At 37.4% G+C, this 25,885-nt stretch overlaps 2 protein-coding genes across 2 annotated transcripts in view; one reads left to right on the forward strand and one right to left on the reverse strand.

Moving 5' to 3' along the window:
• Nucleotides 1–13,537, reverse strand: part of LOC140227088 (uncharacterized) — a 101,153-nt gene extending 87,616 nt beyond the window's left edge. The window contains exons 1-3 of the mRNA XM_072307518.1: nucleotides 13,300–13,537; nucleotides 12,134–12,445; nucleotides 10,554–10,895 (exon numbers count right to left, since the gene is read on the reverse strand). Coding sequence (XP_072163619.1) covers nucleotides 10,554–10,895; nucleotides 12,134–12,445; nucleotides 13,300–13,537 — 892 coding nt within the window. The remainder of the gene's footprint in view (nucleotides 1–10,553; nucleotides 10,896–12,133; nucleotides 12,446–13,299) is intronic.
• LOC140227843 (uncharacterized) overlaps nucleotides 1–25,885 on the forward strand; it is a 233,850-nt gene that overhangs the window by 182,033 nt on the left and 25,932 nt on the right. The window lies entirely within an intron of this gene.

Below are 25,885 nucleotides of genomic sequence, written 5' to 3' on the forward strand. Positions count from 1 at the left end.
AGAAAGGTGCTAAATATGTGATATGATACAATAGGAAGAATGAAGTTGATATACAATTGTAACATATTACAGTATGTTACTGTATATCAACTTCATTCATCTTTACGGTAACATTTTTAGTAAAGAGGATGTACATGTATATTCTTTGAAAAGCACGGTTGTTGTAGTAAATGTGAAGTTCGACCATTACAGATACATCAATGTGTGGAACTATGCAAGATAGTATATGTTAAATTATGTGCATTTAAATTACTTTGGAGTTTGTACAGATGGCAGAATTATGAGCCCTGATTAAACTAAATATTATCCTTCATGATATTCTTGATGAATGTTATGGAAGCAAGTACATTGTACAGTATGAAGTAGTATCTGGACGTACAGCCATTACTCGACAGGGGCATGTCTTGTTGCTGAATGTATGAATTTAATTTGCACATCATCACTGAAGCACTAAAAGAGGTTTAGTTAGTACATGTATGCATGTTTTATTGCTAATATTTTGGTTGTGACCCATTTTCGAAGAGGTTTCAAAGATGTAAGAATTCTGTTCGATCAGGAAGATACACAAGGTATGTCACCAAAAGGAATTGAACGGTCAAGAAGGGATAAGGAAGATGAAGATTTTGACACAACAGTTAGATAGATGACACATTACATTAGTACTTCCCCCAAATCAACCAAAATTTTGAACATGTTCGCATTGAACGGGCATGCTCTTATTAGATACCTATAAAGAAAAATTGTGGACCTTGTGAAAGGTAAGATGAGCAGATTTTTATAACACCTGGGGGATTTCATGTTGGCCTGTAGTCTACCCCAGGGTTGTCGAGTGTTGTTACTGGTAAGGGGTTCGAATACACATTTGTATCATTCACTCAGTCATAACCATGAAGAGAGTGACACACAGATATTTTAAATGTGTATGATACTGCTTGTGTACATGTACTGATACATGTGTATTCAGTTGACAGAGATGTTGGGATGATTAGTTTGCCTTTTGACATTTCAGATAAGATTATATACAGTCAATGCTAAAGTTGGGAATGAAAGATTTCTTCACATAGATGTTTTGCAAGATGCTATATAAGGCCAAATCTAATCTGTCTGCTTCGATTTCCAGTAATATTGATGTTTTAAAGTTACTTTAAATTTTTTATCTGTTTAGTTTCCAGTAAGTGTACTTCATTGGCGAATCCAGTTAGGACCGCAACTGGCGCACGCCCCCCCCCCTTTATTTTTTGTTTAAACAAAAGAAATTAAAAGAAAAAATGGGGGGAGGGGTGCATGCGCCCCCCTTTAATTTTGTATACGCGTCCCCTCTTTACGGAATTCCTGGATCCGCCCCTGCTTCATATGTAGTATGTACACTTCTGAATTGTTGATGCAGCTGCCAGTTCATGTGTTTGAAACATTGGCAGTGTGACCAATAGATACATTGTACTTGCCTTCAAAGTATTTAAGGGCATATGTACACCTTCAAAACATTCTCTGCTGTTTGGACTGTCGATGAAGTTTATATATTTTGTACATGTTTCATTTTGTTTCCAGTAAGTACACTTCATATGTATACATGTACACCTTCAAATTGCTCGTGCAGCTGCCAGTTTACTGTCACCCTCTATTCATGTGTGTGAAACCTTGGCGATGTGAACACTATAGTAGATACACGTATGTGTACCTGCCTTCAGAGTACTCAAGGGCATTTGTACACCCTCAAACATTCATGCAGTTTGAACTATTAATGAAGTTATCTCTGTACATGTATCATTTGAGTGAAACCTTGCCAAAAGTGTAGATGGCATGTAATTTACAGAGTATTGCCTCAAAACATTTGTGGTATTCTTGCTTGATTTTATTCACTTACATAACATTCAAGCCATATTCACAACTGTTTCATGTTTGTTCAACATCGGTATCAGTATAGTTTGTTTATTGCCAGTGTCAAAATTTGCCAGAATTTTATTTGTACAGATCTGCTCCATACAATGTAGCTCTGCAATTGTTCAAAATACCTGGTACACTCATTTGCTCTTGTCTTATTACTGAGCTTCACCAGAAGATTTTTTTTTTTTTGAAATGTTCACTGTACATCACTGTTGTAGTCAAGACAGACTGATCCTACTCGCGTCCCTACATGTACTCACAAGACCGCTGACAGTTGTACCTTTTGCAGGTCTCTTACATGCCACTTGGCTGGAGACTGAGTCCAATACCACCACCAAAAAATAAATTAAAAATAATTAATAAATGGATGAATAAATAAATGAGAGTTATAAATAAAAAAAAATAAAATGATCTAAAACTGCATTTGACTATACTGCTAAAAAGTAGATAAAACTGTAGACTGCTTATGCAGCTCTTACTTTAGGTATTATTATTTTTTTTGTTATGTGTGTGATACATTGTCATGAAGATTGGTGGATACCTTGAAACTTAACTGCAATGTAGTTCTTTCAACACTTACATGTAATAAATATATATGGAGATGTATATACATTTATAAAGAAAAAAAACTTGTGGATTGTGCTCCTTTCTCTGTTGTTATTAATGAAAAAAAGGTATTTTATTAATTGATGAGAATGGCACGTGCAATAATGTATGTAAATTTCTCTGCCTAGTTAGGTAGGCCTATAGTAATAGAGTGAAGTAATGTAGTGAAGTCCTTGGGATCAACAGCTTTCTTTTGTTATATCAAAATGTTGTTATAACCAAGCATGTAAAAAAAAATGGATAATGTAAGCGGAATTTCGATATAATGTAACTGTGTTCACTTTAGCGGAGTGAACAGTATAAGTAGTGGTTATAATGTATTTGAGTGGATGCTTAGGATGCTTTGAATTGAGAGAGAGTGATGTGAATGATTGATGGCAGAATTAAACTGAGAATCAGACACTTCCTGTTGACGAAATCAGAAGGGTGGACAAAAGCAAACAAAACAAACATACATTGTATTATGAATAACAAGAACAAGACATATAATCAAAAAAAAAGAGAGGGAGAGAGAGAGAGAGAGAGAGAGAGGGAGGCCCAGCAAGAGGCTGTAGACTATTAGTACGTAATGTCTAATGACAGACACAAGTACAGTATAATCACAGCTAGACGCTCGAAACTGACCACGTGTATTTACGCTGGGGTCGCTCATACAGTAACACACACGTACAAAGGCATCGAGGGCACACGTCAATTTCTATATGTGGGACAGTACAGTACTTCGCGATTTCGTGCCGAGAAAAAAAGGAATGACATCCCTATGATATCAGCTGGCTGCTGACCCATCTACAAATCATCACATTACACTTTTAGGTATCATCTTAAAGCTGAATAAATTTCCTTTTACATGATATAACTTTTATTGGTGCCCCACGATGAAAAAGAAGACTTTTAGGAGAATTTTAGAAGAATATCTGTATCCATTATTTCCGGAACATCTGCAATTAGTTAGCCACGAAGTTGATAATCTTTCATGTCATTCTTGTGAAAATCAACAAGATAGCATCCAAGTTTTAACCTTTACCTATCAAATAAAAGAAAAATCATGTGAAAACGTAATTCAGTGACCAAGATATGAGCATTTCAAAACGATTCTCCAATCGCGCTCTCTATGACTTGCGGGGTCAACTCGCGTGCGAGGACTTGGATATTCTAGACGGGTTTTTTCGGGCTTGCCGACTGACTGGCTACTCAGTAAATCTAGGTACTGCATGCATAGCCAGCCGGCCAGCTGGCCGGCTACTCACCTCAGCTCAGTGCTAACAAAGTGCCATGGCACTGTGACTCCTCTCAGACTGGCGCCACCTTTTGGCCGGGAAAAAAGAGGAACGTATTTTTTTGTATCAGAGTGAAATGGTTTTATCAGAGTGAAATGGTTTTAGCGCAGTGAAATGGTTTCGTCTGAGTGATATGGTACGCCAAAGTGAAATGTATTTTTGTGAAGAGTGAAATGAATTTGTATTTAAAAGTGAAATGTATTTTTGTGAAAAGTGAAATGACTCTTTATGTAAAAGTGAAATGTATTTTTGTGAAAAGTGAAATGAATCTTTATGTAAAAGTGAAATGTATTTTTGTGAAAAGTGAAATGAATTTTAATTCAAAAGTGAAATGTATTTTTGTGAAAAGTGAGATGAAGTTTAATTCAAAAGTGAAATGTATTTTTGTGAAAAGTGAAATGAATTTTAATTTAAAAGTGAAATGTATTTTTGTGAAAAGTGAAATGAATTTTAATTCAAAAGTGAAATGTATTTTTGTGAAAAGTGAGATGAAGTTTAATGCAAAAGTGAAATGTATTTTTCTGAAAAGTGAAATGAATTTTGATTTAAAAGTGAAATGTATTATTGTGAAAAGTGAAAAAGTAAAATCAATGTTTGTGAGTGAAATGTATTTGTTAAAAGTGAAATGAATATTGGCTGGAGTGAAATGAATTTTGTATTGTTTCCTTAATGGCGTTCCATAGATATGGTCATGCGTATTGCCTAATGGGATCAGGACTCAAATCATTGATTTCCGAATATGTAATCGGGTTCGGAGCTCAAAACATTTATTTCCGGATATATCGGATCACCTAATTTGTCAGAATTGACAAATTTCCAAGTTTAGTTTTCATAATCAGAACTACTTTACCGATGAGTTATGACTGGACAATAGATATCTAAGATTATCATCTCAAATGAGAGATCATGCTGAAATGCATCAAGTACAAGTTGACATTGGTTTCACTCAAACTTGCGTTAGATTTAGATCACATTATGTTCTCCGTGACGACTGCATAAAAACTTTGATAACGATCTTCCCTCTTAAATCTTAATTTTACAGTGATGATGGTCACAAGCGGTAGTTTAAAACACACACGATAATGTACATACCTTTGAATGTAATTTTAGATTTATCTTTGATCCTCTGTTTGAGAACCTTTCCTGCAATGAAACAGTGTTTTCTCTTTATATATATATATATATTTCTCTTTATAATTCCACGTAGTATAACAATGAAAACTTGTTTTTTGCCTCTGAAATATACACGCAAAGAAAAACCATTTCACTGTTTAGTTTGTTATAATCCAATTGATGTATTGCCTCCTTGAAATATCTTTATCAACATTCCACCTGCAATCTATACATACTTTATTTTTTGAACTGTGGTGAAAAGCTCTTACCTGACAGTTCGCAGCCTCATCGCCTAGGATCTTGTAGAAGTCCGGGTGAAATTGTAAATCCCATATTCGTACTTTACGCAATACACTGCTCGAACACATGCTCTCCGCCAAGTCACGTGACACAGTTCTTTCGCATTTCACACGTGACACGAGAAGAGATTGCTGATAGAACGAACATGAATTGGCAGTAAAGGGAAGTAATTATCCACAGAATGTGGCTGATAAACGTACACGCAGTTAATTGGAGGTTTGAAACTCCGAACAAAAGGGATCATTATTTTAAGACACGTTGGTTCGATACATCTCGTAATATCACTTATCACCACTCGTGAAGGGAATTATTCATTCTCATTTTGATATAGTATGAGCAAGAGTAGAGGGACGATAGATATGACGTCATCCATGCTCATGTTTTGTGCCCTAAATAGGTTTTCGCCTCATGTACTATACACGATACGTAGTTTGACGTCTCCCTTCGTTACACAGGGCATTTTGACAACAACTGTAACTGTCTCGAATCGATGTGATTTTATTGGACCATAAAACTGTTCTTTTTTGCCGTTGAGTTCACTTATTTTGCCATTTGAGCAATAAAGAACATATTGATTGACTTATCATAACTATTTAATTTCTTTTTTCTAAATGTCACAAGAAAAAACAACTATATACAACTTTCCAAAGGAAACGTTCTGATTAATTACATGATACAAGTGCATGAATTAAGTGTCATGCTGTTTAAGATTTAAAACACACACCAATTCAAATTGACTATAGCATACGAGGAAGGCAATTATTGTACATTAACAATACTTAGGTCGATATTACACTTATACAAGATTTTGCATTTTAGAACGATTTCTCCAATCAATAGGACCTGGTCATGTCTTAAAACCAACTTTAAATAAAGCTGTTGAGGTTGTAAATTATACACTCAATTTCACTCAGGGAAAGACTCACACATTAGCACGGAATCTTATTACTGTTCTACACAACATTTTCTGAAATATTTCAAATCAATATTCAAGCTGCGTCACTCACCACGTGGTTCTTTCGCACCATGAACACCAATCCTGACACTGTGTGTTCTGGTGAATCGTCTAGTGTGTATACACTCCATCGTTCTCCCACTGCTCTGGTGGCCTCCTCAGTATGGCATTCAAACGCAACGTCAACACAGAAATCACGTTTATCATCCTCTTTGTCACGGAAGGAATCAAATGAGAAGTTACTGGTATCACAGTTTATCAAGCCTTTGATGATATCAAGGCCAAGCTCTTTCCCTGAAGCTGAGGCGAAGTAGAGAACGTGGCGGAACTCCTCAGGTCGACTAAGAAGTTTGTTTTTTACCTCGTCGTACTTGGTGCGATCATTGGTGAATAAATACCCAATATATACCCCTGCAACGTATTCTTGAAACAGTTTGTGGGGAAAAGAAACAGTTGTCAAAACCAAGGATGAAATGTTAAAATTGCGTCGACGCTCCCTTGTGATGACATCTCTTTCTGTAGTCAAAACTCCCACTCTGCAGCATGTTTTCATGGCTTCCAAACAATTTCTGAATTTGTTTTCAGGAAATGAAAGATTTCTGTCCAATAAACCGTTTAGCGCTATCTCGCTTATTTCTTGAATTGCCATTCCAGCTTCATTTAAATGCTCAGCAATGTTCTGATTCTCTAAATTTGAACAGGCCTTTGATGCGTAATGTTCTTTCAGAAAAGATATCATCTCAAAAAATATCATGGAGAAAGTTTGCAAATGTTGCATTTCTGTTCGCCTCTCTTCACTGAAGTCTTTCCACATCAGACAAAGCATCGCACAGTAGATAGGAAATGGAGCCATATTTGACTGGATGACATAATTTTCCTTCATAAAACTGATCAAGCTTTCTGCAAGATTGTCTTTCTCCGCAATCCGAAAGTATCTCCTAATGTAAGTTGATAAATTCTCCTCGTTAAATCCATCGACGCTAAGAATAGTGTAAGCGTCAGCAATAGTCTTGTCCATCATGAACTCCTCTGTTCTCCATGGTCGTGTGGTCACAATTACTTTGCATGACTTATTTTGCTCTATTCCCAAAATGCGAATGACCTCACGGCTGTTAATTTCATTTAATTTCCCGTTAAACTCATCGAGCCCATCAAATATAATGAGGACTCTAGTTTGATTTCTTGAAATGTAATCATGTATTTGGTTTATTTTTGCTGTATTTGAATCAGAGAGATATGTTTTTACAATACCACCAATACTTGTTTGGTAAGTGACATCTCGAAGAGGTATTAGGAGCACCATGTCCAGATCCTGAAGAATCCGTCCCTGGCACCAGTCCCAGGCAATCTTAGCGCAAAGTGTTGTTTTCCCAACACCTCCCTCACCTTGTATCAGAAGCCGCTTTGAAAGATTTCCATTTTCATCGTTGGTTAGAAGATCGTCATATGTTATTGGTGTCTTACACTTGCTATTTCGGTGTACGATACTTATATTCGTATAAATTTCATCTAATTCAACACGCTCCATAAAGTTGAGTGGATCCACCGTGACCTTGCGTCGTGACACACGGTAATACGCCTTCAGGTCTTCCTTGCATTGCTGTACTTGTTCCTTAGTAAGCGATGATGGTTCTTAGAAGAGAAACCAAAAGATAGAAAAAGTAAAGACACAAACATCATTGCTGTCCATATGATTGTACATTATATACCCGCACACAAGAAGATAGGCCTATTATGCCTACACAGATAGACAAAGAGATAGAGTGAGAGAGAGAAAAAAAAATAGGGCCTAGAATATGATAAGTTGATCCAAAAGTGTAAACGACAATTGCAGATAGATGATATCATTACTAGGCACTCAATCCTTCAAAGTGTTACGTAATCATCACATCATTTCGTTCTTATACCATTGTATACTAACTGTATTACATAAAACCTACCCGCCAAAGTGACGCATTTCACCTTCCACGTACTCGAACAATTTTCGCTAAAAAAAACAATAATGTATACGGGCCCTAGATACTAACTGGAATGACCTCTCCCCCGAAATAACAAGCTGCTCGTCTTTATATTCTTTTAAACGTAAATTAAAAGAGTCTTTATTGAGTGCCTATTTTGCAGACACTGAATAGTCGTAATGTCTTATGTAATACTGTGGTATGTTATTGTCCAATCAAACATTGTGTCAACACGTTGCAGATTCCATTTAGGGTCTTGCCATCAGGCTCTCTGAATTCATCATTAGCAATTCCACATTCTACTTCTTTTCCCTCTCTTCCTCTTTCCCTCTACCTCTCTCTAACTTTCTATGCAGAGCTTGACGGCAGGCACTAAATGACTTAATAGCTGTACATGTTACTTTTTGTGTCTTACTGATCATATCCTGGTGACAGTTTTAATGCAGCAATAGTTTATGGTACATATACCAAAGTAGGCTTTATAATAATGATAGCTCGGTCATAGTAATGGTTCATATCAAAGTATAGTGGGTTTTTTTTTCTTCTTCTTTTTTTTCTTCTTTTTCATCACATAAAATTTGGCAACCTTATATCATCATTCTGGTCTTATCTTCTATCCGTTCTCCGTTTCTTTTGCAAAACACTGATTACTCGGGGCTTACAGCCAAACAAGCTAGCTTTCATGTAGGTCCCGTCATACTTCTCTTTGATCAACCCCATTTCGATTTCGATTTTGACCAGTTATAATTACATGTAATTACTGTGTTATCACCATGTATATTGTTTGTTTTCTGCACATTGTTCACAAGGTAAAAGAACATGTCTGGTTTCTGTTGTAATGTTCATAAATGAGAAGTATGAAAATTAAATGAATTGAATTGAATTGAAATGAAAAAAAAAAAGGTATCACTGTACAACGAAATGGCGAATGTGGTTGAAAAGGCTATAAATATGTAATCTTGAAAATAAAAAGTCACTGTGCATAATGTAATAATGCAGTACTAACAAATAAGACTGTGGTTATCTGCATACTAGTATGTACAAGTATTCTTACCCAACATTAATTCTTCTTCCTCGTGAAATCGTTCTGGTATGTTTGGTCTTCGCCAGCAGGGGTTCCAGCCACATCCTGAAATATATCATCAACAACAACAGAACATCACTCTCAATGATCGTTTTCATATAAAATGATATTTTATTTGAAATAATTTTTGTTTTCAAATTTAGCATGATTTTCGACACCGTTTTCGTTTCCCCTCTTTTCATGCCCACATTCTCAGGCCACGTGCCATCATGTCAAGAATAGGCTTATGACGTACTGTTTGATGTATTTTTCATTTATGAATATTTTTTTTTTTTTATTTGACATCGAGTAATCATCCTTGGTATTAGATTTGCAAGTTCTGTGTACACGGGATATACGGTCGTCTGTACTAATGTTATTTTTTGTGCCAGAATGATGAAAAATGCAAAGAATAAAATCAAAGAAACACACACAAACACAAACGCACACACACACTCACAAATTGCTAAAAATATAAAACCTTACAGAAAATAAACAGATACCTTTTCGCGGTAGGTATTCCGGATGTTTGTTTTGAAGATACTTTCCAACAAGGAGAGATAGGATGACTATGGCAACAGGCACACCAATGGTGAGTCCGATGATGGGACCCAAATTATTACGTTTCCCTGAAATTTGATAAAGTCACAAATGAAACAGTTTTCACTTTAATATTACCAGACATACTTTACATATGAATATAAATAAACGTTAATATCTGTGTATTGATTGAGTCATCCTACAAGATCGACACCCACGAGCCATATGGCCAACTAACTCGACATAAAAAAATAAAAAAAAAACGGTTCATAAGTCGTATACGGTTCACGAGTCATACGGCCTGTCAGCTCGTCAGGCAAAGATAAAAAAAAAAGAGGGGTCCATGAGTCCGACACTATGCAAGCAAGACCTACAAGTCTGGCCGGCAAAGTGCCAAACAAAAACAAAACCAAAAACAAACATGAGACAGACACTGCATGTATTAAGCGAAGCGAGTGCTGGACTGGTGGGCCATTTTCAATGCATAATTTCATTGACCTTACTTGCCTAGAAGTGTCGATATCACGAACTGCATGATTCGTTGGCTGTATAACTGGTCGTTTGTGTCGACTTGTGACACGCTATTGTCGTAAGCTTTTTTTTTTTTCTACTTTTTTTTCAATTCATTGAAATAGGTTAACATTTCTTTTGTTGTTTTTTTTTTTTTTACCAGTAAATTGGAGACTAGCAAAATGGACATCTTTGTGTGGTGTGTGTGTGGGGGGGTTACTTTGCTCAAAATATGAATAAACGAATTGTACTTCTCCGTGACAAATCTCAATCAGAACATTGGTTTGAAATATAAATTACAGTAACTATTCAGAAACATATATAGAATTGACAACATTTCACGAAACCTGTTGGAGGCAGAACGATGATTTCTCGGGTCGACGTTCCATTCAGCGAGTCACCGATAGCCACGCAGGTGAAGGTTTGCTCTGTCCCATGTTTAGCTGAAACAGTGATCGTCTCAAACCTCTCGTATGTGCCATCAGAAAGTGTGTTCTGTTGTGAAACCACGGAATTCAGTCTCTCTCCCGACTCCTCGGTCCACACCATGGAAACGTTGGGTTTGAATCCACTCACGACACACGTAAGATTAAACGAAGGGATGTTGGAGAGATACTGGTATATGCATCGGCTTTGACGAGATTGACTCTTATCAGCGCATTCCTCGATTGTATGTCCGGTTGCCATCGCTAGAGAAATACAAAAATTATTTTGAATTGACATAATATTTTGTATTCTAATCCAGATTTCACTGAGCATTACCAAATATCTAAAACGATTTTAGAGTTTCGATTTGTTTTTTCATGGAAAACCAAACCTTTATTTGTATTTTATTCTACGTAATTTGAATAATTGCAAATGAAACTAGAACCTAAGAATGCTCATTTTATAGAAAAATGTGAAGTGAATGTCATGAATAGAAAAAAGAACTTTTTTATTTTTTTTATTTTTAATATTGAACGTTATGAAATTACTGATATATAATGTGATGTAATATGAAATCACCCTTCTATAAAAAAAAAATCAATAAAGGGATAAAGAGTAAGATATGATTATAGCAGAAATAGAAGAGTAACCAAATTAACTAATTCTGATTATTACTAATATTTATAATTTAGAAGAATAACGCATTACCTTTTTAATTACATGTTTCCAACTAAAATATCAATATTAAGTGACTCAAATTAAGGACTTTAAGTTAGCAATGGAAATTTGTATGAATTCTGCTTATTTGGAGTCCACTGGAATTCTCCAATATTGGTAATTTCCATGGAAACTTCTGAATATAAAGAAATTAATATAATTAAATCTGAATGAAACCATGTAAAAAAATTAAAAAAAAAACATGCTGAAAGTGCCTCCGTATGTTCCTTCCAAATATTGTTGCTGCCTTTAAACGCCTTTCTACAAATCGCTGCTTGAGGGGAAAAAATCGAGCATATCTTTATTACAACATTATAACTGACTATTAATGCGTGTACACCATGTTCCCAGCGCCCACCGACGAAAGTCAGGTTTCTGGTAATGTGGGCAAAACGCGACGGATGTGTGACAACACGATGGAAAGGAATGAACACACGACGGCATGGGCACACGTAACAGGCCGTGATTTCCGTGAATGCCGTGTCAAATGTTGAAACTGCCCAGTACTATCAAAGTCTCAGTTATCCAACAATACGGCTACAATAGAAATTGGCTGTACTGCTTGTATCACAAGTTACCTGTGATTTCGTTCATGACAGATGATTTAAATAATATTGACAAGGCATTATTTTATAGTTTTTGGATTCGTTTAGCATGAGTGTGTACGAACTATTTTTTTCTTTAGTTAAACTATAAATTATTTGAGTGTACTTTCATCTTTCCCAGTCTATAAGGATCGTCCCCCATTAATATATGAAATGGCGAAAAAGAAATTCTGACTTACAACTAATTGTGATGATCGTGGTATTTTCAAAACTTTGGGCATTCTTCAGCAGCACCTGACAATAGTAACGACCCTCATCTGCCACCTCCAAGTCGGTGATGACGAGGCTGAAATTCTTGTCGATATCAAACCGTTCCTCACTGCTCGGAAATTCTCCATCAGCGAATGTAGCCTTGGCCGTCCTCTGCTGCTGACCTGGGATTCCCTCCTTGAGCCAGAACACTGCGAGAGGATCTTCCTGGATGTCACATGGCATTCGGATGTCTTCTCCTTTCCATCCTTGAACGTTGGGGGCAGTGCCTACCACTGCTGCTACTCAAGATGAAAATACATGTACAAATGTGTATTAGCAAAGTATGGGTTCATGTCCTGTATGCATGACTTACCAAGCTATACATACACTAAACTGTCGTCCCAGAGGCACCTCCTCATATGATGTATGATAGTACCGATTTTGGTGCTTCTCTTTCTCTAGAATAACAAATGGAAAACCCAAAGTATTTGTTACGCTTTCATTAAGAGTTGTAGCATTATTCTTCCACATACGAATTTTGTGGGTCGAGGCTTTGGATGAGTTTAGTCTAAGGTCAAGGATAGCTTTCTATCCAAGATAACTGGCAAACGTATACTTGTGATGTGAGCTTATTATAACAACCACCAGCTTAAACTCTATCATAAACTTCTTTCCATATTTTGAAGTTCATCACAAAAGCACGGATTTTATTTATATCACAAACACGGATGTTGTACTTGTGAAGATGTTGACCATCGCGGTGAATACTATGACGATAGGGAAACAATTATTCACCTGTCTCGCGAAGAAGATCGTAGAAAGGTGTACAACGTTTCGCTCGCTATTGCTGAGCTTCGTCAGGTACAATAAGACACGTTGTTGTTGTTGTTGTTCTTTTAGATTGTGGAGCTCTCTGCCGGGTGGGCAATTTGCTCCAAAAAATATAATTATTCAGATATGCCTTAAATTAATTATAAAAACCTAAAATACTTTAAATTATTTACAAAAAACCTAATTACATTTATTTTATATTTACAATGATATATATACATCGGAAGGAAAGGGGACAGGGTTCCGGAAATGATGTCATCTGCCTACTCCTGCATCGAGAGAGATGCAGGGTTACGCCGCTGTTTACAACGTCTATGCGGACCTAGTTGGCAGCACGTCGTCCCCCGGGGCGGGCCGGGTAGTGTGTCATCCTGCGTCCGTTGACTGCTTTCACGATTCGGCGGCTTTGGTTTGTGTGTAGTGTGTTGGTGCATGCGAATGCAACGCATCCATGACTCGGGTAACTCTATGCCGACGTCCCTGTTTAGGTTGTCCTTACTGAGTCGTATATGGATGGCTTCCTTTACTCTACGCGTGTACCAGTGTCGTGCTGTGTCCATGCACTTCACGCCTTCCCAGTCTGGTTGATGTTGGGCATTCCATGCATGTCAACTAGGTCCGCATAGACGTTGTAAACAGCGGCCACAGGATGGCGCACTGCCCGCCCCGCTGGGGGAGGCAACGTGCTGCCAACTAGGTCCGCATGAACGCAACAAACAGCGGACACGGTGTGGCGCACTGCCCGACCCGGCTCCGGCGGCCGCGTGCTCACTACCACGTCCGCATACACGCTATAACTTGCGTGCACGCACCAACGTGCGTAAATATTCAATATTGAATGACGCGCCTTTAAGCACCAACAACAACAACAACAACGTGTCTTATTGTACCTGACGAAGCTCAGCAGTAGCGAGCGAAACGTCGTACACCTTTCTACGATCTTCTTCGCGAGACAAGTGAATAATTGTTTCCCTATCGTCACGGATGTTGTACTTCCACAATTGAAATGGACCAACAATAACCTTAAAGGGGATGGCTAGAAACTGATCAGTGGGAAGCCGTTAACGGCCTGTTAACGATCGCCCGTCACTATACAAGCATGCTAACCTACTAATTAAACTGCACGTTACTTGAATAATATACTATGATAAATACTTGAATGATACATTATGAGACCATTCTGAAGCAAATCATTTTCACACAACAATAGATATATAATATGTGACCGTGCATCACAAAACAAACAAAAAGTCGCACCCCTTGATTTTATGTGAGGACTCAAGAAAGGTGAAATAGGTCAACCGAGTCTATTTTGAGTTTTCCATATTTTCTGAAAGAGCTATTCTTCTTCTACATTATCGCTAAGTTTGGGATCATAAATTGAATGCGAAAGCGGGTTTTCAGCAGTTTTTCTGCAACCATTTTTTCGTAAAGTAGGTGATCAGGTTTTTGTTAGAGGCCCCTTTTAATTTCTTGAAAATCATTTGCACACTCTTCACTTTCAACTCTAATAACTTTTGAAAAGATGATGCTACTGCTTTGAAAGTTGAGATTTTATTATGAACAGAATGAGCTTAATCTGATAACCCCTTCATTGTTGTTACAATCGTTTACCTCAAGTTTTGTTGTCCCATTCATGGCACGGGCAGCACGGCTTGCACGGCTTAAAAGATTAGGCACTTGAATAGACCCTGTACTTCACAGCCTCTTTTCTCAGTTCAAACTTTTCCAGAGTGTGCGCTTTCTTTCCATTATTTATGTGGGTTAGGATAATCCATTTGAATTGAGTTATACATCATTTTAAAGCTTAGAGTCTGCTCTTTCAGAATCTGCCCGTTAATAAAAATCCATGTCTGGCGACTTTTTGTGTGTTTTGTGGTGCAGGGTCACATAATTATACTCTTATCCCACAAGGATTGGAACAATAATCCCCAGCATTCCCACTGATCAGTTACTAGCCATCCACTGTAATGAATATCAAAAACATTGCTTATAACATGTACAAGAGCACAAAATGGAATTGGTAAGTAACCCCAACGAGAATAAACGTCATGATTCTCGTTTGAAGCATTACAATGAGTGCTTACCAGAAGAAATAAAAGAAAGAAAGCTTGTATTAATGTCCCTACTGGAAAGAGCACAGTATTCCACAGTGTGTTCGCAATATTATTGTGTTCACATAGTCAATTGATTTCACACTGTGGTGTAGTTTTTCATAGAATGCGTGCATATAGCAATGTTCTATTAACTGATGAGTCCCAATGTGTTCACGATAAAAACTTTGTAATCTAACCAACGGCGTAAATCCATATTGAGGAGTGGGGGGGGGGGGGGATGGTCACCATCACCACGATTAGAAGCCCATAACCGGACCGGCGCAGCCTTTTTTTTTTTTTTGGGGGGGGGGGGAGAAGCTTTGTGCCCCCCTCCCCCCCCCCCACACACACACACTTTACAGGGATCGGATGCCCCACTCTTTTGCATGAAATATAAAGTGGGAGAAAAGTGGCAGCAACGACATAAAGACTTTTTGTTCTTGTTGCTTTTTTTTTTTTTTTGCTTGTCAGACGACTTTCGTCGGAAAATCAGACCTTAAAAGTATGAAAACATTTTTTTTTTTTTGGGGGGGGGGGAATATCCGTGAGAGGGAGCGGAACGACCGAACGGGGGAAGGGTATGTATGGGGGGTATCCCTCTCCCACACGAGGAAGATTTTGCATTTTCAGACCTGAAATTCAGCGATCTGGTGCTCACTTGTGGTGAAAATTTTGTTTTCTTTTCTGTAAAAAAACAATAAGAAAATGAAATATTCACAATATATTATTGAATGACAAAATCGTGGTATTTGAACAGCTCTTGCTGTACGACATCACTGTGAAGGCCTACTAAATAATGGGGCCTATCATCGGCGTAGACAGGATTTGATCTTAGGAGGAGCGGTTATGTGAGGGAACGAATCAAGCGAGGGGGAGGGTATGGTAGGGGGGTTTCCCCCTCCTACAGTGAAATCTCTTTGCGTTGAAAATTTTGACATTTTTCAGTCAAAAAACTGCCGTTTGTAGCTATATTCTTCGCTTTGGAAATTAAGGGGGCACACCAGGCGCAACTGCTTTCAATCACTGGCAGCAACATCAGGAGAATGGCATAGCGATTAAATGCGAGCGAGCGGAGCGAGCGAACATGAAAATTTTAACATTTTACAGTCTAAAAACTGCTGTTTGTAGCTATACTTTTTCGCTTTGGAAATTCAGGGGGCCGCATCAGGCGCAACTGCTGGCAAATACTGGCAGCAACATCAGGAGAATGGCATAGCAGTTAAATGCGAGCGAGCGGGGCGAGCGAGCTTGAAAATTTTTGACACTTTACAGTCCAAAGACTGCCGTTTATGGCTGTATTTTTTCGCTTTGGAAATTATGGGGGCACACCGGGCACAACTGCCGGTGTCACAGGCGATCCGTTCCGGCCAGTCGATAAGTTCCGCCGGAACTTATCGGCGGACTTTGGCCGGTATATCAGATCCCCCAGATCCAATCGGCGGGATTTTTGCCTCACCGCCGATAAGATCCCCCACCGCCGATTCGATCCGGGTCTATACCGTACAATGTATACAAAGTGGTAATGGGGAAACACCCCTTCAGTAAAATGTACTCTTCCAGTCTCCCTCTACAGCAAATGAACTTCTCCAAATCTCTCTGACCAGCCAACCGAATAAAGTTGCCAATTTGAAACCCGGACTACAAAGCGATTCCCCTTTTGCCCCTCTCACCCTCCCTTATCTCTTTCGTCGTCATGGTGGCCATGGTACAGTCACAGAACTCTGCTCTGTAGAGTTCTGCACGATGTGACGTTGATCATGCCAACCTATCTCTGATTTGAATCACTTTGAACAGAATAATCGAATGAGTTACTGTAATTGGAATGTTCGGCATGCTTCATGTTAACTTCTGTAATACAAGGAGCTTCATATTAAACATACTATGAGCTCAAATAGTCCACCTTCATTTTAATGTCTATTTTCATGGCACAGAGTCTAATTTACTAACCTAATCATTTTAGTGCGATATTTTTATAACGACCAATGTAATCGCCAACGTCATACATGCATGTTCGTTTGGTTCATTATTTTTTCAGTTGTAACAACTTAGAATGACGGGATGAATTCTGTTTTTGTGTGTTCAGTTGTCTTTATTATATCTTGTGTCCGTGTGTATGTGCATATGAATGTGTGTGTGTATGTGAGTATGTGGTTTTTTTTTTTCTCTTTTGGGGAGGCGGTCTATCTGTACACAGAGATTACTTCAAACAGGCAAGGTATTCTAAAGAGATACAGTATAGTTTTGGTTGAGATGGGCGATTGAAAATTTAACGTTTTGCAAGATAATCAGAAAGCACATTTGAAATAGAGAGCATACGATTTTAAGAGAAATTGAAAGTTCATTATACAAAATCGGTTTGGACTGAAAAAAAAAATACATGTGTAGTGGGCAGATAAGGTGTGTCAATCCTTTAATTAGGGTCTCTTTGTTTATACAGTACGTATAAAAAAAAAAAAACCACGCAACAAGATTTGATTTCAAATTTGTGAAGATTGTGTTAACTTTACACCAAAGTGAGTAGCAGCATATAATACTCCTCTTCAAAATGATATTTATGCATACATGGTCATGGATGGCGAAGTAATCATTCTTTTTAGACAACTTGCGGGGTAAATTGGACTTGGGACCAAGTTTAGACACTGCAAGAACCAATGCACCTCATCAGAAATTAACTGAACAAATGGAATAATGAAATTAATAATCACAACTTTCGGATATCTCTTTTTAACATTACATCCCATGCCCCTCAACATGGCCACCATTCCTTCCCACACAAAGATTAGCTCTTTTCTACATCTCACGCACAGCTCTGCGAATCATTGTGGCTTGATGGCGTAGAGCTTTAAATTCATCAGTGATTCTTTGTCTCTTTGCAATGTCAGTATGAGGGATAATGAACACTTTGCTCTTGAAAAAAAACCCAAAGAAAAAACAAATCGCAAGAAGTCAGATCCATAGATTCTGGTGGCCAATCCACATCATGATACAAGGCAATCGCCCGATTTCCAAATACCTCAGCCAATCTGTTTCTTACTGCAACAAGTCGATGGGCTGGTGCACCATCCTGTGCCCACCATAGGCGTCTGAACACATCCCTTTGTTGCACAGGAAAATTTTCCATTAATTCAGGAATCACATGTTCATCTAAAATTTGTAAGCATCCATTTTCGTTGCAAAGAAGAGGGGCCCTAGGTATGTCTCACCAGTCTGTACATTTAAAAAAAAAAGTGAATTGCAAAGGATTTGTGCTGGTCTCACTAACTGAAACTTGGTCCCAAGTCCAATTTGACCCATTGTCCAAAAAGAATGATTACTCAGCCATCCATGACCGTGTAAGAATGAATAAGATGTTCAGTTCAAATTTGATATTTCCATATCCTCAATGATGAGATTACAAAATTAATGACAATAAAACAAGAATCATGTCTTTTGATTGAAGAAGAAGAAGAAAAAAAAAACATTCTTGACACAAATGTACATGGTCATATCATATGAAGATGTCACAAATAAGTATCAGAAATATGATGGGGCCTACATACAAAGCTTTAACGCTTGTAAAACTGTAGGTTCCCTAATTCATAGGCATATATTATTCGGAGAACGGATATGTTTGTCTTGACCAACTAAAATTATATCAGTACAAAAATCGATAAAGGATAAAGTAATCACAAACCAGACTGTATACGGATCTCGCGGTGTTTGAAAAGGAATGCTATGTATTAAAAAATGTATTTGAAGCTGCGGACAACGACAAAAGACTGAGAGTATAAAAAAAAAGTTGCTAAACACTTGGAAGTGTGTATGCACTAAGTAATATCTGTTTTAATTTGCGTTTGAAGGTGAATAAAGACAAAGAAGAAGTAATATCTTGAGGGAGGTCATTCCAATATCTGGGTCCAGTAAATATAATTGTTTTCTTTGCAAAAATAGAGGGAGTACGGGGAAGGTGATATTATATATAGGCGTCACTCTTGCAAGTGGGATAACAGTGTTCCTTTTGAACATGTGGATAAAAACAGATGGTAATTAGTTGTTAGTTTATACATGAAAATTCCGAGATTGTAATAAAATAGGTCTGGAATTTTCAGAATTCTGTTTTGATGAAAAAAACAAACAAAACAAAACAGTTGGTATGAGCAAAATATCCAGCGTGGTTTATGATTCTTATTGCACGCTTCTGAATACGGAGAAGGGGATCTAATTATGAGTGAATTGCATTTCCCCACACCATTGGAAATGGAAAAATTGGATGTCATTGAAAAGAGGAGATTTATGATGTTGCTACTTACTTTGGAGTAAAGTAAACACCATCTTCACAAATTCGAAATTAAATCTTGTTGCTTTTTTATACGCACTGTAGGTACATATATCTCAGCAATTTGAAGCTAATTTGTGTAAAATGAACTCTGAATTCTAAAAGAATTGAATGCTGTTTAGTATTACAGGTTACTCATTATTTGTTTGTTCTGAACACCATCTTATAGTCAATACTGTACCATCTGTTCAATCTTGAATGTCTTCCCTTTTCATGATAGGGACCGCCCCCCCCCCCCCCAAAAAAAATCGTCTGTTATTGAAAGGGGATGGCTAATAACTGATCATTGGAATCAGTGGGAATGCTGGGGGATGATTGTTCCAATCCTTGGGGGATTCATTTAAGAGTACATTTTTTGTTCTGTGAAAATTATTTGCTTCATAATGGTCTCATATTCAAGTAATGTGCAGTTTAATGTTTCCGGGTTAGCATGCCTGTATCCAGTGACGGGGAATTAAACAACACATTACTTGAATATGAGACCGTTCTGAAGCAAATGATTTTCATACGGACTCTTTAATGAATCCCACTAGAATTGGAACAATCATCCCCGAGCATTCCCACTGATTCCCATTGATTAGTTACTAGCCCTCCCCTTGAAAGAAATTAGAGTGCATGCAAAATATGGGGTATCACAAACTCACGTAAATTTTCTGATTTCTAGTGATACCATAACTTGAATATCCAAACAGTGCACCTATGTCCGAAATCTGGTGTTCCACAAAAAAGTTACATTTTCTCTTCGTAAACATTAAGTTTCATTCATATAAAATTATGTACATACATCTTTAATGGAAATACATATTACATGCACATGTAAAAGGTGTGAAGCCAATAGTGGCAATGGGATAGACAGAAATTGAAAGAGATAAGAAAATGAAAAACAGCTATAGTAAACTACATGTAACATGAATTGACAGGAAACAGACAGAAATGTGGCTTAATGTACCCAAAATTGAATCTTTATAAATAAAAAGTAAAAAGGGTAAAAGCGGTAGGCTAACAAAGAGAGAAAAAAACTCATAGAATTAAAAATGAAAAATAAAGAAGAGATTGAGAGTGCAAAGGAGAAAAATAAGGAGAAAAGTAAGCAAAGGAAAATGTTATTCATCTCGAGTTATAATAACTTTAAATCAACAGCTTAAAATAAAGAAATTTTAATCCATTTTGTCTCATTACGGCATACGGGAGAAGTCCTTGGAGTGGTTCAGGAGAACCGAAAAACAATATTCTCTGAACGAGAATAACTCAAGTTTCAATATATTAAATGTGGCGTCCCTCAGGGTAATATAAATTAGGTGCTTTGCTTTTTATAGTTTACATTAATGATTTCTACAAATCATCTGACATATTCTCATTTATGCATTTTGATGATGATTCAAATGTGGGTTGTTTTTTTTTTTCTCATCAAAACCCAGTTACTCTCGTAGACACCGTCAACTCTGAATTGAAAAAAAAAGTAACTCAGTGGATAAGATCTTCATAAACCCTTCAGAAAATTAAGCATACACTTTTTAGTAAATCCTTATAAATATTAAGCACAGAAATTATTTTGATGATACTCGATTAGATCGTGTATCCTATGTAAACTTTCTTGGTATCAGAGAAGATGAAAAACTTTCGTGGAGGCCTCATGTTATTAAAATAAGTAAAATGATTAGCGTAATATTGGTATCGCATTCCAATGTCTTCTCTGTTAACATTGTATTTTCTTTGATAAAATCACCTTATCTCAATTTTAGCATGGGGCATCGCCCATCAAATTTTATTAGATAAATTATTGTTATTGCAAAAATATAGGCCCTACTTCGTATTATCTGTAGGGTTTCGTCACTCGGATTCATTATTCATAAAGAAATATAAGATTTGAAAAATTAAAGATTTGTTTCTTTTTCAACTGGGTCAATTCATGTTCATCTATACAACACAAATGTTCTCCCCAGTAGTTTTAATTCAATGTTTCCACGAAATTGATGGTTTCATGATCATCCTTTACACCTAGGCGGTCTGAGTTTCATCTACCCCTTTTGAGAACCTTTAGCTCAGAATGCATTTATATACACTGGCTCTAGATTTTGAAATTTCTTCAGTTCTGAAAAAAAAAAATCTCCATTATTATACTCTTTAAGCGTTTTTTTTTTTCTTAAATTCTGGCTCAGATATTTATTTTTCATTATCTATATAGGTTACAGCAAATAAAGATTCATCATCGGTAACACCCTAACGCAATGAAAAAAATCACATTATAAAGTAATGAAATTAGGCATTTCATTTCCATAATTTTTCCACAGCTGCATGCAGTCACCAGCTGCTGTCCGAAATACATCCTCAATCATCAGGCAATAATTGAGCAAACTGAGGCTGGATAGAACACTGATGGTTCTTTTCTACAATTCCTTTATCAAATCTATCGTCATGTATAGTTTGATTTTGTTTTTATGGCAATCTTACACAAAAGGACAAGGCTATAGAATCGATAGACCGCGAAAGTGGCAAAATATCATTGGGTTGGAATTGCCAGTGGCACAGGATTTACACGTGGAAAGAATGATGGTCAAGGTAAACAAGATAATGACCGATTTAACACACCGTCTGTACGGTTACTATTGCCTGAACAGATCAGGTATCAGACTCTGTCCTCCTCGCACAAAGCGTACCCGATTTAGAAGTGCATTTGTCCCGGATTCCATTCACACGTATAATACCAGAGTATAAGTTGTAATGATTAGTTTTTGGTGTATTTATTATTCTCATTATTATTTTACTCCCGCATATCCAGAGAGTTTGGGTGACTGTCATGTTTCTCGTGTGTGTTTGATAGAGAAATCATTGTTATGGTAATTTTTGGTTGTTTTTTTTTTTTTTTTTTTTTTACTCCCACAGTATTTAAGCTATGTAATTTTAAACTTGGAATATGTAATGATTTACAGGTGTACATGCAAGACACATTTGGTGTTATTTTGATAAGGCGCTGCCATGGTAATTATTATTATGATAGGCCTATATATATATATATTTATATATATATATATATATATATATATGAATGTTATGAATTATGAATTATACAGATGTATTTGGATATGTAGGTGATATAATTGTTTGGTGTATAATGATATTATGAAAGGATATTATCAAATAAATTTATGAGTGGAATACATGTAGTTGTAAATGTCGGGTTAATGTATTATGCATACGTTACTGTATGTTAATGTGAGTGAGTTTCATTTTGTACTCTATGACATGTCTGATTGTGGTGTACCTGTGATGAATTGAATGTTAATTTTGTTGCGATATCCAACGTATAAAGAATTTCCAGAGTGGACAATGTGAGTAATCAATCAATAAATCTCCTCTTCCGTTTATCCTGTTCAGCGTGTAGGCATTCTCTCTCTCACTTTCTCTCCTTCTTCCTTTAATTTTGTTTTTGCTCTAATCCTTTCATTCGTAAATTCCCCTCAAGTTTAGTCATGTCACGTTGTTGTGTCTCTTTTGTTTGTTTTATTTTGTCTTATTTTTTGCATTATACATAATTACGTACTTGTAATTATAATAAGTATTTTTGGAGATATTTTAGAGTGGTCTAAAATCTACAAGCAATGCTTTTTAGTGGACCTCTTAGTTCTCATTTTTATCCTGCAAACATAACTTTGTTATTCCAGTATGTGTGCATATCTTTATTAGTTTGTTAATTACCATTGAATGTCATACTTTGTAATGTATATTTGCTTATGATTACATTTTTGATTTACTTTGTGTTATGTTTTGTTGAAAGAAAAATGAGAATAAAATAAATAAATGAAATGAAATCCACATGCATAGCTCCATTGTAATCCCCTGTATACACATTAACAATTTGTTTGCAGACTATTAGACCAACATTCTTTTTTTTTTGTTTTGAAGTACAGCTGAACAATAATTTTCTTATCAGAACAAAGCTCACCGAAAAAAAATGTTTATCCTTGCTGTACCCTACCAGCAAAACCTCCCTCTTTCTTCCTTCTCACTTCAAGCAGTCTCCTATAAATGTAGGACCTATAACCATAGTATTATCATGCTCTTTCGTTGAACTGTTCTTTGAAGTTTTGTCTATAAATAAAGGCTAATCGCACACTGTGCAACGGCTCCAGATGATCAGGGAGGTGAGTCTCACCTCCCTGAGATGATCGACTCGTACGTATTTGTGCATGCTGTTTAGCTAATACATTGTAGGCCCTACAGTAATTCATTTCTTCGCGCCACTTGTACGAGGCTATAATATGATTTATTTAAAGGGAAATTATCAGAACGTAAAAATAACATTGTCCTTTATATCATTTGAAAAATGAAGAAATAGCTTTCTTAGATTTCTTTAATTGGGTATAGACATCCACAATAAACAGATATTATTTTGTTTTTAATGAGGCCTACTCGCACAACCCGGATAGGATCGGCGGTTGCGGAACGTTTCTGCGTACTGCCTATTGTGCGGTATATTCGTTCCGCGGAACTAATCGACTGGTTTCGGCCGGTATATCAGTTCCCCCGGAACCCGGAACGGATCGACTGTGACACCGGCAATCGGGCAGCAACATCAGAATGGCATAACGATTAAATGCGAGCGAGCGAAGCGAGTGAGCTTGAAAATTTTGATATTTTACAGTCCCACATGTCCTTTGTGGCTGTACTAGTATTTTTTCGCTTTGGAAATTAAGGGTGGGGGGGGGGGGCGCACCGGGCGAAAACTGCTGGCAATTACTGGCAGCAACATCAGGAGAATGGCATAATGATTAAATGCGAGCGAGCGAAGCGAATGAGCTTGAAAATTTTGACATTTTCCAGTCCCAAAAACTGTCGTTTGTGGCTGTAATTTTTCGCTTTGGAAATTAAGGGGGCGCACCGGGCAAAAACTGTTGGCAATTACTGGCAGCAACATCAAGAGAATGGCATAATGATTAAATGCGAGCGAGCTTCAAAATTTTGACATTTGACAGTCCCAAAACTGCCGTTTGTAGCTATATTTTTCGCTTTGGAAATTAAGGGGGCGCACCGGGCGAAAACTGCTGGCAATTACTGACAGCAACATCAGGAGAATGGAATAATAATTAAATGCGAGCGAGCGAAGCGAGCGAGCTTCAAAAATTTGACATTTTACAGTCCCCAAACTGCCGTTTGTAGCTATATTTTTCGCTTTGGAAATTAAGGGGGGCGCACCTGCTCACAATCACTGGCAGCAACATCAAGAGAATGGCATAGCGATTGAATGCGAGCGAGCGGAGCGAGCGAGCTTGAAAATTTTGACATTTTACAGTCTAAAAACTGCCGTTTGTAGCTATACTTTTTCGCTTTGGAAATTTAGGGGGCACACCGAGTGCAACTGCCGGCAATTACTGGCAGCAACATCAGGAGAATGGCATAGCGGTTAGAAAGAGATTTGTCCTCATCTCGGGAATTGCTTGGGGGATAAATGATTTGTCTGTCTAAACACTTCCTTTGGGGCGGGGCAAATGCCCCTTTGCCCCCCATAGATTCGACGTCCCTGATCTTCCCTTGGTATGCCCATAGATGTATCCTGACTGAGTCATCAGTCACTGTCGTTTCTCAGGAATGATGCAGGAAATGGAGCGGATTCAATTATGGCGATAAAGTTGTTGTTATTGTTTGTTTGTATGTTTTCGTACATATTTTGCAGATGGTCCCCAGTTACTCGCGTCATAACATGTTTACATGTAGACCTATTATACTATTTGACGTTGTCAACGCCTGAGCCATACCTTACAGTGTATGTCGATGTTACTTTCTTCGCGAGCGAGCGAAGCGAGCGAGCGCTTGAGAAAATTATTTTCCTACAAGATAGAATACTGTTCAGCTCTGTTACCTGTCTGAAGGCCGGCGTACAAACGTCATGCAATATGCCAAAATTGATACAATCACATTTCTGCTTCCTCCATTTTTTCCCCTCAATATTCAGGGGGATGATTGTACAGGCCATCCCCCCTCCTCCATTTCAGGGGGGGATATATCCCCCCCATCCCCCCCCCCCCCGGGATTTACGCCCATGAATCTAACATTGTAAAGACATTCCACATCTTGTTCACGTTTCTTTCTGTTATAATACACTAAAGGGACACGTTGTAATTTCCAGCAGGCATGGGCATTGGCAAGGGCAATTCGTTCATAAAATTTCAGAAAATAATTCTCTTTCATCAAAGGCAGTCTGATGCTCCAATGAAATAAACATGTGAATTAAAATAAAAGTAAGCTCATCCCCGACCCTAGGAGGTTTTTTTTTTTTTTTTTTTTTTTCATTGCAAAGCTTTGAAGTTTACACACTCTTTGTCCATTATACGTTTGTACATTTATCTGAGAAAACACAATTTCGTCTTGTCTTATTAATGACAGGTGTTGACTTTAGACCGATATTCAAAGAATGTCAAAAGAAAATAACGAATAGCAAACAGAGTTCCTTCGTACACAGAGATTCCAGGTATTTTCTAAAATCGGTTATTTCTGGTAGC

The sequence above is a fragment of the Diadema setosum genome, chromosome 4 (genome assembly GCF_964275005.1).
Source record: "Diadema setosum chromosome 4, eeDiaSeto1, whole genome shotgun sequence".
NCBI classification, from domain to species: Eukaryota; Metazoa; Echinodermata; class Echinoidea; order Diadematoida; family Diadematidae; genus Diadema; species Diadema setosum.